The 18,393-nt window shown below is 45.6% G+C and overlaps 1 protein-coding gene across 1 annotated transcript in view; it reads left to right on the top strand.

Moving 5' to 3' along the window:
* ORC5 (origin recognition complex subunit 5) overlaps positions 1-14,037 on the top strand; it is a 48,131-nt gene extending 34,094 nt beyond the window's left edge. The window contains exons 12-15 of the mRNA XM_040432807.1: positions 2,603-2,650; positions 12,701-12,811; positions 13,050-13,162; positions 13,877-14,037. Of these exons, the coding sequence (XP_040288741.1) occupies positions 2,603-2,650; positions 12,701-12,811; positions 13,050-13,162; positions 13,877-13,922 (318 nt within the window). The 3' untranslated portion in view covers positions 13,923-14,037. The remainder of the gene's footprint in view (positions 1-2,602; positions 2,651-12,700; positions 12,812-13,049; positions 13,163-13,876) is intronic.
* Positions 14,038-18,393: the final 4,356 nt, after the last annotated feature.

Genomic DNA, 18,393 nt, shown 5'->3' with positions numbered 1-18,393 from the left:
TGTTACAGGGGAGATCTGTGGATGGTACTGTTACAGGGGAGATCTGTGGATGGCACGGTTACAGGGGGATCTGTGGATGGCACGGTTACAGGGGGGATCTGTGGATGGCACTGTTACAGGGGGATCTGTGGATGGCACTGTTACAGGGGGGATCTGTGGATGGCACTGTTACAGGGGGGATCTGTGGATGGCACTGTTACAGGGGGGATCTGTGGATGGCACTGTTACAGGGGGGATCTGTGGATGGCACTGTTACAGGGGGGGATCTGTGGATGACACTGTTATATATGTGCCATCCACAGACCCCCCCCCCCCATAACAGTGCCATCCACAGACCCCCCAGCCCATAACAGTGCCATCCACAGACCCCCCCAGCCCATAACAGTGCCATCCACAGACCCCCCAGCCCATAACAGTGCCATCCACAGACCCCCCACCCTTTAACTGTGCCATCCAATACGGTAATCACATTCTGTAGTCCCCTAATAGGACAAAAAAAAATAATTTAAAGGAAGGTAAAAAAAAATATTAAAAAGGTTAAACACCCCTTCTTATGTAAAAAGCCTGCAAAATTGGTATTACTGCATCTGTAAATACCTAACGTTAAAGTTATCATGTTATTTAACCGGGACAGTGAATGCCTCTAAAAAAAACAAAAAAAAAAAACAATTCCTGTATTGCTATTCTTTCATATTCCACCTTCCAAAAAAGGAATAAAAAGCAATGAAAAAGTAAAATGTACCCCAAAATGGTGCCAAGTATACTATAGTAGTATAGTATAGTATCTTCATTAATTGTACTGACCCAGAAGCATACTTAAGGTGTCATCAGTGCTGGACCGTAAAAGCAGTAAAAAAAAAAATACTGAAACCTGCTGAATTGCTGTTTTTTCCATTCACCACTAGTTAAAGGGGTTATCAAGGAATTTGATATTGATGACCTAATCTCAAGATGGGTTACCAATATCAGATCGGGGGGGGGAAGGGGGCGACTCCTGGCACCCCGCTGTTTGAAGAGACTGCTGTACTCACGCGAGCACCGATGAGCGCTGTGTTCTCTTCCACAGCTCACCAAGAACAGTGCTGTACAAAAAGGATACAAAAGCATAGCACACCACGCTTTTGTATCCTGCAGACTCCGGTAAAAAAAAACATACACGTTAAGGGAATTTTCACACTAGCGTTTTCTTTTTCCGGTATTGAGTTCCGTCACTGGGGCTCATTGCTAGTTTTATCCTAATGCATTCTGAATGGAGAGCATTCCGTTCAGGATGGATCAGTTCTGTCCCTCTTACGTTTTTTGGCCGGAGAAAATACTGCAGGTGCTGCAATTTTCTCTCCGGCCAAAAATCCTGAAGACTTGCCGGAATGCCGGATCTGGCATTCATTTCCATTGAAATGCATTAATGCCGGATCCGGCCCCAAGTGTTCCGGCAAAACGGATCCGGTTTTGCGGTCTGCGCATGCGCAAGTGTGAAGGTACTAATACTTTATTTATTTTTTGTTTTGTTTTTTTACAATGGGACTGTATGATGAACAGATGCCACTGTATGGCATCAGTCTGAGGTATCCGTTAAAGGGGTTGTCTCACTTCAGAAAATAACATTTATCATGTAGAGAAAGTTAATACAAGACACTTACTAATGTATTGTTATTATCCATATTGCATCCTTTGCTGGCTGGATTAAAGGGATTCTGTCACCTCGTATAACACAAATTCAGATTTTAAACCAGTCATGCTCCACAGCTTACCTTGAATCGGCTGTGCTGTTTGTTATTTTAATCCGTCCAGCTCGGCCGTCAGGGAGAGGGATGAGACGCTGTGGGCGGTTAGGGATTCTGGAGGAAGGCGTTCTGGGCACCGTAAGAGGGGCGTTACTGGGCACACAAAGGGGAACATAACGCCCCTCTGGGCACCTTCAGGGTTTTATAAAAGTCGTTTTTCTGGTAAACTGCTGGACGGATTACAATAACAAACAGCACAGCCGATTCAAGGTAAGCTGTGGAGCATGACTGGTTTAAAATCTGAATTTGTGTTATACGAGGTGACAGAATCCCTTTAATCTTTCCATTACAATCAATACACTGCTCGTTTCCATGGTTACGACCACCCCGAAATCCATCAGTGGTGGTCATGCTTGCACACTATAGGAAAAAGCACAGCCCTATGTGCACTCCTGCGGTCCTGGCCACCAGAGAGGCTGGTGCTTTTTTCTATAATGTGCAAGCACGACCATCAGGAATGGATTGCAGGTGGTCATAACCATTGAAACGAGCCGTGTATAATGTGATGGAAAAATGAATCCAGCCAGCAAAGGAAGCAATATGGATAATAACAGTACATTAGTAAGTTCCTTGTATTAACTATCTCTATATGATAAATTCCATTCGCTGAAGGGAGAGAACCCCTTTAACGTATACGTTTTTTGTGTACATTAAACGATGGCAAAAATGTGATGTGAACCTAGCCTCAGTTATATGTGCACAAAAATGGTGCCTTTGGATACAGTTGATGTTACATTTTAGGATACGTTGTCAGAATTGTAGTTGTAAATATTTTCATTTTGCTAAAGCTCAAGGAAGATCTTTCTTTTTTATTTTAGCATCATGGGAAAATTAAGAAAACTGATTTTCTGAAGAAGCATGAAAAGGTGAATAGAATATTTAAAATATATTAATAGAAATCTGTGTAAAATACTGTGTGAATGTACAGAGGCTATTTCCTTGTTATAAAGACCTGCAGTGAAATAATCGTACATACGGTAGATCTAAGTTACTATTGAACAGTTTACAAACTAAAATGGACTGAAATCTGTCTGCAGCCGGGAGGTTGGGAGATTTCTAATAAGTCCCACAAAACGGACCTTTCTTAAAGAGGACCTTTCACCGGGATACATGTATTGAAATAGTTATATTACCTTACAGTGCGGCCCCCAGTGATGTCTTTCAGTTTTTGTTTTTTCATCAAAGGACCCCCCCTTTTGTCCGCTGTGGTCCCCGTTTGTTTTGGCGCCTCGTATGCTAATGAGGCGATTTTGGTTCAACTAGGCGGGGACTTGAATTTGTCCTGGGCGCGGTTATCTTCTCCCTGGCTCTTAGCACCACTCTTAGCCAGGGAGAAGGAGCTCAAGTTCTCGCGAGAATCACAGCACCTTCTCCCGCGAGAACTTGAGGTCCATTCTCCTTGGCTAAGAGCGGGGCGCTCTGATTGGATGCACTCGCAGCCAGGGAGAAGATAACCGCGCCCAGGACAAATTCCAAGTCCCCGCCTAGTTGAACTGAATCGCCTCATTAGCATATGAGGTTGTCCTTTGAAAAAAAAAAAAAAAAAAACATCACTGGGGGCCGCACTGTAAGGTAATATAACTATTTCAATACATGTCTCCTGGTGAAAGGTCCTCTTTAAAGGCAGTGTTTTCCTTGGATTCCCTGGAGCCTGGTCAGGGGCTTTGTGCAGACAGAAGATGTCAGAACTCAGGCTACTTTGAGCATACTCAAATGGATTCTGCATATGTCATCCCCAAAAGTCCAAGCCAATCAATGGTTCTGTTATAGTCACATGTGATGCTGTACCATTCCCCTTACCAAATCATGTTTCTCTAATCAGAGACTCCGTCTTTCAAAACCTGGTCGCTCCCATGGCAAACAGCTGATTTGACCGCAGAAAGCCGCAGCTAGCCAGGCATTTCCCCTGCAGCAGTCGTTGCAGGGAAAATGTAGTGTTACATGGTCGCCATTCAGATGAATGACCGTCCAAGTAATGCAAGAACGGTTCTAGTCCACCATAACCAGGGTTCTCTATGATGTTCATATACCCTATTAGGGCATACGGACAGGGGATGTCTTCATCAGACAAACCCTTTTTAAGCAGGCTACGGTTAGCGGAAGGTGCATGCTGAGTACATTGTTATGTTCTACAGTGTTAGGAGATGTGGCTGTGTTAGGACTGACCTTGCTGTGTGTGTTTAGTAACATTGGCATAAAATAGATGAAAACGCTTCAGTTTTGTCCCCATTCATTGTCAGTGGGGACAAAACTGAACCGAAGGGAATGGAGAGCACCAGAATGCATTCCATTTCGCTTGGCTGCGTTCCCATGACGCACACAAAAGCACAGCAAGCAGCGTTTTTGAGTGCGTCCTGGGATGCAGAGCAAGATGGATCCGTCACGACTCACAATGTAAGTCAAGAGGGACGGATCCGTTTTCTCAGACACAATAGAAAACAAATCCGTCCCCCATTGACTTTCAATGGTGTTCATGGCGGATCCGTCGTGGCTATTTTAAAGATAATACAACCGGATCTGTTCATGACGGATGCAGACGGTTGTATTATTATGATGGAAGTGTTTTTGCTGATCCATGACGGATACAGCAAAAACGCTGGTGTGAAAGTAGCCTTAGAATGCCTTTTTTTAATTATTGCATTGTTCTTATTTAGGATTTTTTTTTTAAGTTGGTTTTATAAAAAAAAATATTTCAGCTGTTTGTCTTCTGCAGCCTACACCTTATGCGAGCTGCTCTCACCTATACAGTAAAATGCATCAGAGTAGCTGTCCCATGTCTCAGTCTGGTCTCTTGAGAGCTCATAAACATAGTTAAATGGTCTTCCAGGACTTATGGTTGACAGTCCAGCTCACGACACCCCCTACCAATCAGCTGTTCATAGTAGTTGCAGCATCAGAACGGCACAGCTGTGTACACTGCGTGGTGGCTGTGCCTGCTTACTGCAGTGCTGCTCCCATTCACTTCAATGAGAGCAGTGCTGCATGTAACCAGGCATGGCAGCTACACAGCGCACAGAGCCTTGTGGTTCCGGCACCACAACTAGTGAAAACAGCTGATTAGCAGGGGTGCTGGGAGTCTGACCCTTTGACCCTTGCTGATCTAATATTGATGACCCAAGTCCTGGAAAAAATCCCTTTAACCACTTTCCTGCAGTCGCATGACTTTATACGTTGAAGCTGTAGGCTGTTGGCCTATAAACATATAAAAGCGTCAGCTTACGTTATGATCTGCTAGCACCCCTTGACGCTGCAGATTGCTGTGACCATGCTGTTACTATACAGCTGCTGTCACAGTGAAGACCCTGGAGATCAATCATATTTTTTCCAGGGCATTTTATCACTGTGACAGGCTGTCACAGTGATCGATCTTGAAAAATGTGTAAAGGAATGAGTTTCTAAAAAGCCAGCACGGCCTCTCTGCTAAGATCATGCTATTTCTTGGCGTCACCCTGCCTCAGGAACACAGCATGAACAGTGTAAGTAAATTAACCCATTCCTGACCATTTTTCTCGTTAATGTCATTGTGGGACACAGCACCATGGGTATACGCCCAGCTACCACTAGGAGGCGACACTAGATATGAAAAAGGTTGGCTCCGCCCAGGTGGGCTATACCCTCTCCGCAAACACTAGGCTAATCAGTTTTAGTCTAGTGTCCGTAGGAGGCAGACATGACCTGCTGTTTTTTTGCAGGTCTTGCTGCTTTTTTTATTTTTATTATTTTTTATTATTTTATTCCTTTTGCTTTTCATCTGCAGTTCTCTGCCTGCTGGGGCTCCTTCGTGGATAACCACTTTAGTTGCACCCCCTGCGGGCGAGTACTTTGAGTACCTCGCCGGTCACCCAGTCCCCCTTTACTGCATGCCCAGTGGCATGCCGGCAATCCCATCCCACATAAGTGCGAGTTTGCTGAAGGGGTGACCCTGTGGCGCCTTAAGACGCCGGACGGTAAGTATTTCCCCTGCGTCCCCTACCCCGTGGGGTCCCCCGGGTTAGCCCCCCTTTCCTGGCCAGGGGATGGGATTCCATATTTTTCGGTGGTCTTTTGTTGGCTTCCCCCCTTTTTTTTTTTTTTTACTTCTCCCTGTTCCATCCTCGTGGGGTGCTTTTTTTTCTCCCTTCTCCTCCCTGGCCACCCACTCATCACCATCCTGGTTCTAGTGCGCTACCTCCCCTTGCGTCGCTTTCCCACAGTAGGCCCCCCCTCATCTGTTTTTCTTTCTCCAGAGGGCCCCCGTTTTCCAGCGGTTCCTACCCACCGACGGCCCATGGCATCTCTGACAGGACATGCTCTGTATGACAGCTGTTTGTTTAGGCCCGGTTTGGTTCTTTTCCCTCCTGGGTCCCCATAGGCTTGTTTCCCTCTTGAGATTCTAACCTCTCTTCCCATTTCCCCAGGTTCAGGTCCTGGTACCTGGGAGTTTGTTGCTCTGGTTTGCAACTTACATTTGTATTGGCCACTTTTGGGATGGAGCTTTCCCTCGATTTGAGAACTATTCCTCCTTACTCTGTTTGGAGTCCTCTCTCTTCTACTCCAATATCTCTCAGACGAGTGTGTCTCCACTAGTATTGCCAGGGCCTGCGACTGGTTCCTTTTTTCCTGAGACTTCATGTGGCCATGGATTTCTCTGGTCTTACATTTCACAGTGATATTTTGTTCCAGTTTTTCTGAGGCTCGAGTCTCGCCTCGTTTGTTCGGGAAGCATGTCTTTACGTTCCTTTCTCCTGGCCATTACCGAGGACCCCCTTCTCCCCCAGAGGTTGGCTGCTTTCTCTGGCAGGATGGGATTGCCACCTTCTCCTAGGGTGTTTCTCTTTCTCTCTCGTATCATTGGGGGACACAAGACCGTGGGTATAGCTGCTGCCACTAGGAGGCGACACTAGGCTGAAAAGTGTTAGCTCATCCCCTGACGGCTATACCCCCTCCAGCCCGGAGAGAGTATATTAGTTTTTAGCTTAGTGTCGTAGGAGGCAGAAAAAGTACGGGTGGTAAAAGTACTCACTTCCCACAGGGCACGTTTCGCTCTAAGCCTTCAAATGCCCTGGCCCATTAGTTTCGCCGCTTCTCGGGTACACGACTGGCAGCAGGAGCCCCTCCCAAGTCCTCCACGCAAGACCAGCTCGTTCCTTGGCCAACAAGCAGTCCACCGCATGAAGAAGCACCCCCACCCTCATGGGTGGATGGGGGGGGGGGGTTGTCTCCTCCTTTTTCAGGAAATTTGGCGGGCCCACACCTCAGACGCGTGGACGCTCAAAATTGTAACCTCGGGTTACAAGATTGAGTTTGCTTCTCTTCCTCCGGAACGCTTCTTTCTGTCCCAGCTACCCAGAGATTCAGATCGGGCCGTCGCCTTTTTCCAGGCAATTTGGTCTCTCCTCGCTCAAGGTGTGATCTCCCCGGTTCCCCTGGAGGAACAATTCACAGGGTTTTATTCAAACCTATTTGTCGTCCCCAAGAAAGAAGGATCCGTTCGACCGCTTCTGGACCTCAAGCTGCTGAACCGGTTCCTCCGGGTTCGACACTTCAGAATGGTGTTCCTTCGCTCCATTGTTGCTTCACTGGAGCGAAGAGAATTCATGTCTTCAATAGACATTCGGGACACGTACTTACACGTCCCCATTGCTTCGGCGCATCAGCGCTTCCTCTGCTTTGCGCTAGGGCCCCACCACTACCAGTTCATCGCCCTTCCCTTCGGCTTGGCAACGGCACCGAGAGTCTTCACGAAAGTGCTCGCCCCTCTCCTTGCCCTTCTTAGTACCAGAGGTATCACCCTGATTCCCTATCTGGACGACAGCAGCGACCTTCGGTCAGAACGAGGACAGTCTACGTATCATTCCGGATACCATGGCACGCTTAGGCTGGCTGGTGAACTTCCAGAAGTCTTCCCTACGTCCCACCAGGCGGATCACTTTCCTTGGTATGATCCTCGACACAGACGCGACGTTAGTTTGCATCCCTCTGGACAAGCGGCTAGCCCTTCTGCGGTCGGTCCGTCTTCTCCTCCGGCGCAGGTACCCATCGATCCGATTTTGCATGCATTTCTTGGTCGCTTCCTTCGATGCAGTTCCGTTTGCACATATTCACACCCGTTCTCTTCAATGGCCAAATTTGTCGTCTTGGGACAAGTCAACGGAGTCCTTGGACCGTCACATCGTCCTGTCCCCAAGGGTGCGTTCGGCACTCAGGTGGTGGCTCTCGGCCCCAACTTTGGAGTCAGGGAAATCCTTTCTCCCGGTCTCATGGACGCTCATTACCACCGATGCCAGTCTTCAGGGTTGGGGCGGAGTCTTCCCGCCCCGGACAGTCCAAGGCGTATGGTCTCAGTCGGAATCCAAACTGCCTATCAATATCCTAGAGCTCCAGGCCATTCATCTATCCCTTCTCCAATGGGCTCCTCTCCTGAGGGGCCGGCCGATTCGGATCCAGTCAGACAACGCCACGGAGGTGGCTTACATCAACCACCAAGGGGGAACCCGCAGTCAAGTGGTGATGGAGGAGTCGGCCAAAATCCTGCAGTGGGTGGAGACTCATGTACCAGCTCTATCGGCGGTCTACATTCCGGGAGTGGAGAATTGGACAGCAGATTTCCTCAGTCGGACGACCGTGGACCCGGGAGAGTGGTCTCTGCACCCGGAGGTGTTCGACTCCATTTGTCTCCGTTGGGGCCCACCGGAGGTGGACTTGATGGCATCCAGACTCAACAACAAACTCCCCGCCTTCTTCTCTCGAACAAGAGATCCCCGGGCGTGCGCCGTAGACACACTAGTAGCACCATGGGACGGGTTCTCTCTACTGTACGTATTCCCTCCTCTTCCCCTCCTGCCCCGAGTCCTGCGCAGAATCAGGATGGAGGGCATCCAGACGATTCTCATCGCTCCGGACAAGTCCCCGTCGCGCGTGGTACACCAAGATCATCCTCCTTCTAGGAGACACGCCGTTGCCTCTTCCGCTCAGAGTCTATTTCTCTCTCAGGGAGCTGTCTTCCACCGCATTGAGAGTCGCTTCGTTTGACGGTGTGGCTGTAGAAACCGCCATTCTGAAGCGGCGAGCTTACCCTGACAAGGTCATCCACATCATGATTAAGGCCGGGAAACCAGCGTCATCCAAAATTTATTATAGAACTTGGAGGTCTTTTCTGCACTTATGTGCGGAACATAGCCTCCCTGCACTTCGCTTCTCACTTCCTACTATCCTTTCCTTTCTGCAATCGGGTCTGGATTTGGGTCTTGCTCTTAGTTCCTTAAAGGGACAGGTGTCGGTGCTGTCAATTTTTTTACAGCGTCCTTCAGCAGAACAGGCCCCGGTTAAGACCTTTCTAGAAGGGGTGGCTCACACCGTCCTTCCGTATCGCCCCCCTTTGCCCTCTTGGGACTTAAACCTTGTCCTTGGTTCCCTCCAATCTGCTCCTTTTGAGCCTCTAGATACAGTTTCCCTCTGTCTTCTTTCCTGGAAGGTTGCATTCCTGGTAGCAATCACATCCATCAGTCGCGTTTCGGAATTGGCGCTGCTTTATTGTAAGGAACCCTTTCTTATTCTGCACCAAGATAAGGCAGTGCTCCACCCGTTACATTCTTTTCAGCGTAAGATAGTCTCTGCCTTCCATGTCAATGAAGACATTGTTCTCCCTTCATTCTGCCCCTCTCCCTCACATCCTAGGGAGCGAGCTCTCCATCAGCTGGATGTGGTTCGGGCTCTGAGGATTTACTTATCCATTTCTAGTTCGTTCCGTCGTACGGACTCTGTTAGTTGTTCCTGAAGGTCCTTGCAAAGGCCTGGCAACCTCCGAGGTGACGATTGCCAGGTGGATTCGTTTGGCAATTGCTGAGGCAATACCGCTCCCGGGGCAAGGCACCGCCCCTCGGTATCACGGCCCACTCGACCAGGGCGGTGGACGCTTCTTGGGCTCGTTTCCACCATGCTTCCGCTTCACAGCTGTGTAAGGCAGCGACTTGGTCTTCCTTGCACACGTTCACCAAGTTTTACCAGGTGCATACTTTTGCATCAGAGGACGCTGCTCTGGACCGCAAGATCTTGCAGGCAGCAGTGTCTTAATTTTCCATGAGCGTGTGGTTCTTCCCTCCCTGTGGACTGCTTGGGAACGTCCCACGGTCCTGTGTCCCCCAATGATACGAGCGAGAAAACAAGATTTTTGTGGACTCGCCTGTAAAATCTTTCTCGCTTAGTTCATTGGGGGACACAGCTCCCACCCATTGATTTCTATTTTTGCTGCAGGTGATGGCGGTTGGTTTGCTGGTTGGTGTACCGGTAGAGTCCTCAGTTCTGGTTCGGTCCTATTGACATTAGTTGGGTTATGGTTTGTTTCCTGTATGTTTTTCTCCTACTCCTACTGCTTGGGCACAAACTGATATAATCTCTCCTGGCTGGAGGGGGTATAGCCGCCAGGGGAGGAGCTAACACTTTTCAGCCTAGTGTCGCCTCCTAGTGGCAGGAGCAGCTATACCCACGGTCCTGTGTCCCCCAATAAACTAAGCATGAAAGAGATTTTACAGGTGAGTCCACAAAAATCTCGTTTTTCCCACCTGCCTTGCAGTGGAAGGAGGCTTGCTCCCTTCCCATAGTGAGTCTTTGCTATTCTTTCCCTCAATCGTTCAGCCTCCAGTGCTTCCTTGTTTCCTCTCTACCCTGGCCTTCACATGGTGTTTGCCATGGACAGGCCATGTTTTAGGTCTGAGACAATTTAGAGTTTTTTACTTGCCGGGTCCTCTTACTGGTCGGGTTCCCTTGCTTCCAGGCCTTATGGGATCACATTCCTTTTGCCGAGGGATGGTCCACAGGGTCTTTCTTTAGCTTGTCTCCAGGAAGTTTTTTCCTTGGTTCAGGACTGCTCCTGTCCTTTTCCCAGGCATTTTCTCTCCTGCCAGGTTCCCTCCTTGTCTAATTTTTCTTTTTGGGTGTGTCCTCTTATAGATCCTCCTCCTGGAGCATCCTTCTATATGCAGAGCTCTAGGTCATTACCAACAGATGCCTTCCAGTTGTGCTGCTCTCCTTTATCTTCAGGGGGAGCCCTGGTTCTTCCAGATCCTTCCTCGGGCTCTCTAGTGCGCACTTCTTCCACTCTTGGTTCTTGCGCAGGACTTCTAGCCCTGCTCACTATTCTGTAGCTTCTTATTTTTCACACCTTTGGTGTTTCCCTTTGTTCCTTTCTTGCATATGGCCTTTTTTCCCAGGCACTTGTCCTTGGGATCCTGGCGGTCTCCCTTAAATTTTTTCTTTGTACTTTTCCTGGTCCTGGAGCCTCTCGGCTAACTTCCTTCGTTTTCTATCTACCATTTCATGCTATGGCCTCTCCTGGTCCTGTTGGGTCACATGGTGCCGTGTCCCCCAATGACATTAACGAGAAAATTAGATTTTTGCATTTACCGCATAATCCGTTTCTCGTTCAATTCATTGGGGTGACACAGATCCCACCCTTTGTTTTCATTTCTCTCCCTGTCATCAGGCTGCTGTTCTTCTTCCTTCCCCTGTCCAGGACATGTTGGTTCTTTGCTTTTGTTTCTCTCTCCTACTGCTATTGGTACAAACTGATTAGCCTAGTGTCTGTGGAGAGGGTATAGCCCACCTGGGCAGAGCCAACCTTTTTCATATCTAGTGTCGCCTCCTAGTGGTAGCTGGGCGTATACCCATGGTGCTGTGTCCCCCAATAAATAGAACGAGAAACGGATTTTACGGTAAGTACAAAAATCCAATTGTTTTAGCTATAGTTAGTATAAGTCTTTTGTATGTGCAATATAAACACATCTTTCATTAAGAAATATTCTTTAGTTTTAGTGTATAGCGGTCTTTTGCTTAAATCACATAACCGCATATACATCTCTTTGTGTGTGCACACAGGTCTTTACTTTTCTCATAAAAAAGAAGAAATAAAGTGTTTAGTAATAGTATGGCAGTCTTTGTAAAATATTGTCTAGTATTGTTCGCATATAGTGGTCTTTTCCCTCTATTATATAACCATCTATACGTATTTTGTGTCTGTATGCACATACATCTTTTCTGTTCTTTTAAAAGCAATATTTCTGCATATAATTTTTTTTCATAAAAAAAATGAAAAAAGTTTTGTTTTACTAAACACTTTATTTCTTCTTTTTTATGAGAAAAGTACTTTCTATAAGTAAAAGTACTATTTTATGAGAAATAGTAATCTTTTGTGTTTCATATACACACATATTGGTTATTTTTTTCATTAAAAAAACTATTGTACATAAGTGCATACACACCTATTTTTATGTATATTTGCACACTTCTTCATTGTAATACATTTTTGTCCATTTGCATAAAATAAAATGGCACGCAGACATTTCAGTGCTGAAGAGGCACACTTTTAGGCTTTTTGATGCAGTTTTTGAAGCCACAATCAGGAGAGAAAGTTTTAAGAGCAGATATAGCTTCTTCACATTTTTTCAAAACACTTCTTGTTTTGGCTTCAAAAACTGCATCAAAAAGCCTGAACGTGTGGCACAGGCTCGTTGTCAGGAATCAGCAATCCTTATAATTGGCCTGAAAATCGGGCAGTGTAGTAGAGTCTACAGTTTATACATTTTCATCTTGTACTTGCTTTTGTAACAGTCGTTAATGGGGTTGTGCAATAATGGCTGGGTGGGGGCGTTGGCAAACCTCCCCGCTTGCTTCCTAGCGCTGCCCCCCCCCCCTTCTCCTGCTCCCGGCCTGCGATGCTCCGCATCGTTCCCTAGCTGAAAACATCTAGTTTGACACCGCCTGCAGTGACTGGCTCCCCGTACATCATGACAAATGGTCACATGACGCAAGGGGATCCGGTCACCGCTGCAGCCAGTGATTGGCTGCAGGCGGCATCAAACCGGATGTTTTAATACATGTCTTATAAAGAGGGCTTTGATTAGGAAATATTAGTCTTGCTTTTTAATGTGTTTTATTTGCAGACTAGTAACCATCTTCTGGGCCCCAAGCCATTCCCTTTGGATAGACTGTTGGCAATTCTGTACAGCGTTGTGGACAGCAGAGTGGCGCCCACTGCAAATATTTTTTCCCAGGTAAATTGGATGCTATATGCTGAAAATTCTAGCTTTGCTACCCATGCTTGTCCTGACATTGGTTTCACCACGTGTGTAGCCCTGAGCCAGACAACCTGTGCTGTTCCAGCTGTTCAAACACGCAGTCCACACGAGAGAAGCGTGAACGGAGGCGCTGCTCCTCATACATCACCTGTACACAGAATATTTCAGTTCTCACTCTTTCGTCTGTAAGTAACGATTTTTATTTCTTTATTAGATATCATCTCTTGTGACTCTTCAGCTTTTAACTCTGGTGGGCCACGACGATCAGCTTGATGGACCCAAGTACAAATGTACTGTGTCATTGGATTTTATCCGAGCTGTAGCAAGGTATGATATGTGAGCATCCATGGTCGTCTGTATGTACAAAGATGCAATTCTGTGTTGACTATTTGACCATTATTATTGTTGTTTATTTGAAAGCGCCATTAATTCAATGGCACTGTACATGAAGAAGGGGTTACACATACATCATGTACAAAAATGCGAATACGAGAAACATGAAACCATTAACAAACTAGTAGAGAGGGGGAGAGGACCCTGCCGTGAGTGCTTCCAATCTACAAGATCATGTGCATGTTTTATTATGTTGCTGCGTCTTTTCACTACACAGCACTCATTGCGGCACATTCATGAAAAGGCTTTGGGCTCATGATCTGCTGGTAAAGTTTAACATATCTGATCCTTTTGTTCTCAAGAGAGTTAAGCCGCCACTAGGGGTGTCTGGCATCGACTTATTCCCCTCTTCCTAGTGAGAACGCATGCACACTTGGCCAAACTGAGCGAGGAAGAGGAATTTAGAGTAATGTCTGAACGCTCGTTTGGCAGGGCAGCTAACAGCCGTTGAAGGTGTTTAGCCACCTTATGACTACAGTCGCTAGTACAATGCACCCAGTTGAGGAATTTGTAGCACGCCATCTATGTGTTGTGCCACTTTTCAAAAATCTTGCGTTTTGTTCTTGTAGCTGTGTAGAATTCCTGCATATTGTGCACGTCATCCCATTTATTAATAGTTACATTTTCCCTTTTTTTTTCTTTGTGCAGGACTGTGAATTTTGATATTGTCAGATATTTGTATGATTTTCTATGAACCTCAATTTCACTTCCGACTGAAAGCGAAGACCTGATACAGTATTTAAGACAATGGCATCATTCATGGTTAAAAATGTTTTGCATTGTTCAATTTGTAATAAAATAAGTCTAAAATAGAACCAAAGTTTCTATGTAAATATATATTTTTATGTTTAGTACAAACAGAGGCACAGTATACTATCTCTATATTACTCATTTATATTATATAAGCCTAAAAAGCATACCTCCAAGAAGAAAATAAAAACTGAATCCTTACATATAGTAGCTGTACAGCTTTTTCCTTATAGGCGTTTGAGCTCCAGACTCCTCCAGTCTCCGTCTTTGATGCCATTTGTCAGCCATATTAGCTCTCTGTCTAGGATGTATTACTATCTAACGCTTTACCCCTGCAGCCAACCACAGTGACACAACCTTCTTCCTGTGCAGTTATATGCGGTAATAAGTCTCTGCTAATTGCTGTAGATGTAATGTGTTTCTCGTTTTTATTTCCTTAGTGTTGTGAACTGGTGCAAAGTATGTGCCACTGCGTGATACTATACATAGGAATACATATGCCTTTACATTCTGCATATCCACCGTGGCACATGAGGTGCTTGAAAGCAACTTTATAAAAATAAAGGTGCTTGATAGGGGAAAAAAAGTGCATGTTTGTGCTCAGTTTATTTTTTTAAACCACTTTTTTTTCCTTTTTCTTTTTTTTTGCCCTTTAGGGGACTTGAACCTTCAATCCTCCGATTGCCCATATAGTACGCTTCAATACATTTGTATTATTTGGCCGTGAATTGTAGATGTGGTGAAAGAGGGAGTGTCCCCCCTTCTTTAACCACACCGCGGTCAGCATGGACCAAAACTTCCAAGGGGTTACACTGCCACGATTGGAATTAAGTTTGATCCCTGCAGTGAGGTCAGGATGCCAGCTGTATAATATCTGCACAGCCCTGAGCAAGTGCCATCACTGTACTATTACAGCACTGGGCGGAAAGGAGTTAAGACTCAAAATACGCCAAAGCTTAAGGGGTTAATGAAGTCTGATATTTAAGAATAAAGTGATAATCCCTTCTCCAGAAACGGCGCCACTCCTGTCTATGGGATATGTCTGGTATTGCAGCTCAGTCCCATTCACTTGGATGGGACTGAGCTCCAATATCAGAAACATCCTGCGGACACCAGTGGTATTGTTTCTAGGCGGGAAAACAGTTTTTCAGACCCGTCTAATGTATATGAGTAAAAAAAATATGATATTTTGTATATTTGTTCTCTCGAGTTGTATATAGTTGTTGCGGTTCTGCTATCTTTAATATGGTAAGCAGAGTAAGCGTATGCAGCGTTCGCTTTGCAGTGACAATTAGTGTCACTTGTAATGATTATACAGTATGTGTAACATGAAGTACTCCAGTTTACATCCAAGAAATGATGCTTGCCTAGCTTAAGAGGAAAGAAAGCGTCTGATTATGCTTGAGTATGGCTCTCATCTTCCTTAAGGGTGATATTAGAGGATGATTGTGAGTTAATGATGATATCTTTATCCTCCAGACACTGATGACTGTAATTTTCATGCTAAATATGTATGTTGTGTACTTAGCAGATTCTTCAGACCTTGTCTGTAGTGTAATTGTTCACAATTGCTTGCACATTTATGCAGCCCAAAAGTTAATTTTATTATACTTTTTCCACAGTTCTGGCAAAATTACTATCATAATGTTTTCTTGTATCATTATGAATCCAAGGGCACAATTCTCTGGTTTAGCAACTGATCCAGAGGTTTGGTATGAAGCCCTCCGCACCAGGATATGTATTGAAAGGAATAATGTGATTGTCGTAGGCAACACTTTTTTTGCCTATTTTTCCTGTTTTGACCAATCCTACTTAAATATTTTTATGATTGCCCTTGTGTTATATATTTTTTTATACTGTTTTTATCAATGAAAACCAACAATTCAACACTTTACATAAAAATGCACCAAATCATATATTGACTATCACATTTTATAGTAGGGATCGACCGATATTGATTTTTTAGGGCCGATACCGATAATTTGTGAACTTTCAGGCCGATAGCCGATAATTTATACCGATATTCTGTGAAATTTCATTTTTGAAAAAAAAAAAAAAATCCTACACAAATCTGCAGAAAATGAATATTTTGATTGTTAATGTGTAGTTTTTTTTGTAAATCTTACTTTTTTATTTATACTTAATATTTTGGTGTTTTTTTTTAAATCACTTTTAGCCCCCTTAGGGACTAGAACCCTTGTCCTATTCACCTATTGTGCACACAGCAGCATGGAGCTTACCATGGCAACCAGGGCTTCAGTAGCGTTCTGGCTGCCATGGTAACTGATCGGAGCCCCAGGCTTACACTGCTGGGGCTCTGATCGGAGGGGAGAGGGGACCCTGTCGCCACTGCCACCAATGATTAAAACTGGGGGGGCTTGGGTGGGGAGGCGCACTGCGCCACCAATGTTTTTAATACGGGGGTGGGGGGCGCACTGCGCCACCAATGATTAATACTGGGGGGCTTGGGGGGGGGCACACTGCGCCACCAATGAACATAAATCTTTCATTTATTCATATACAGGAGGCGGGAGCTGGCTGCAGAATCACATAGCCGGCCCTCGACCTCTATGAGCGGTAGCTGCGATCCGCGGCACCTGAGGATCGCAGCTACCGCTCATAGAGGTCGGGAGCCGGCTATGCGATTCTGCAGCCAGCTCCCGCCTCCTGTTCAATTTGAATGAATGAGTAAGTTAACATCATTGGTGGCGCAGTGGCCAAAGCCCCTCCCCTCCTCTTGTCTTCTCTCTTCTCATTGGCGGCAGCAGCATCACAGGGGGAGGAGACACTGCTTCCTTCTCCCCTGTGCTGCTGAGGGAACACAGAGAGCGCTGAGAGCAGCGCGTTCTGTGTTCCCAATACGTTATCGGAATATCGGCAAAATAGATGCCGATAACTGTCAAAATCCATAATATCGGTAAAACCGATAATCGGTCGATCCCTATTTTATAGTAAGAAACAAAACATAGAATAAGCCAAAACTTAAAGGGTTATAACAAGTGATCCCCTATTCTATAAGATCAGTGAGGGGTCCTGCTGCTGGGACCCCCACTGATCGCGAGAAGGTGGGCCCTGTAACCTGTGAAGTTCCCCTGAAATGGACAGAGCAGCTGGTCAGAAATATGCGCCACCGCTCCATTCATTTATTTTTAAGAAAGAAAAAACTAATGAACAATACGCAGGTAAAAGAAACAAATAAAGGTGGGAATAAACAGAAACGCGGGGGGGGGGGCAGTAGACTAGTCAGAATGTCAACAACTGATATAGAAAAGGCACAGGGTAACCCAGTCTTAAAGGAACCTGTCACCTGGATTTTGTGTATAGAGCTGAGGACATGAGCTGCTAGATGGCCGCTAGCACATCCGCAATACCCAGTCCCCATAGCTCTGTGTGCTTTTACTGTGTAAAAAAAAGTGTGTATGTGTATATATATATATATATATATATATATATATATAAATAAGGCTACTAACGTTTCCGGAGCCCAGCCACGCCCACTGTGATGGAGTCCCCGCATCCTCCGAATCTCCTCCTCGTAGCGCATGCGCAGTGTCGGCATAGTGTTCCTTCCCTGTGCTGGCATCAGCCTCGGGGAATAAACTGCGCATTGCGAGATTACGGTGCTCTAGCTTTGTGACGTCTGGGAGCAAGGAGGAGATTCGGAGGATGAGGTGCTGGGCTCCTTCACAGTGGCGTGGCTGGGCTCAGAGTCAGAGAACGCTGGACTTATCTCTGAAGCATGAAGGAGACAGGACTCATCTAAGGTTCATTTACATATCTATAAAATAGTTTTTTTGAAACCGTAAAAGCACACAGAGCTATGGGGACTGCATATTGCGGATGTGTTAGCGACGATCTAGCAGCCCATGTCCTCAGCTCTATACACAAAATCCAGGTGAAAGGTTCCCTTTAACCCATTAAGTCTTAAGGACCCACACGGCACCGAAGAACATAATCAACAGACCAGTCTTGCAAATGCAGAGGTTCCCTGCTGTAATTTTTTAAGCATACTAGATGTAAGATTGGGCTTCACATGGCCACCATCACCTCCATCTTCTCTATTTGGCACATAAACTTATTGAAGTCAGTTTTGCTTGAGTCTGCTTTGGAGGACTTCATGCCACATTTACCAAATATTTATTGTTGTTTGATGCATTTGTCTTATCCTTAAACCTAATTTTTTTGTCTAGAGATAAGCTTCTCCAGTTTTCCTACTCCCATCCTTCTGGAGTGAGATTACAGCTTTAAAAAAAATATAAAAAAGTCTCAATGATAAGTCTGGAGTGAAACTCATTAACATAGCAAGCCATATCCACATTACAAAACTGGAGTGAGTGGTGTAAAAATGTAAAAAGTCGCAAAATTTTGTGTGAATGAAAAAAAAAAAGTCGCTAAATTCACCCGCAATGCTAGGA

This window comes from Bufo bufo, chromosome 5 (assembly GCF_905171765.1).
Source record: "Bufo bufo chromosome 5, aBufBuf1.1, whole genome shotgun sequence".
Classification (NCBI taxonomy): domain Eukaryota; kingdom Metazoa; phylum Chordata; class Amphibia; order Anura; family Bufonidae; genus Bufo; species Bufo bufo.
Note: the sequence above shows the minus strand (reverse complement) of the source record. Positions and strands in the feature narration are given on the sequence as shown.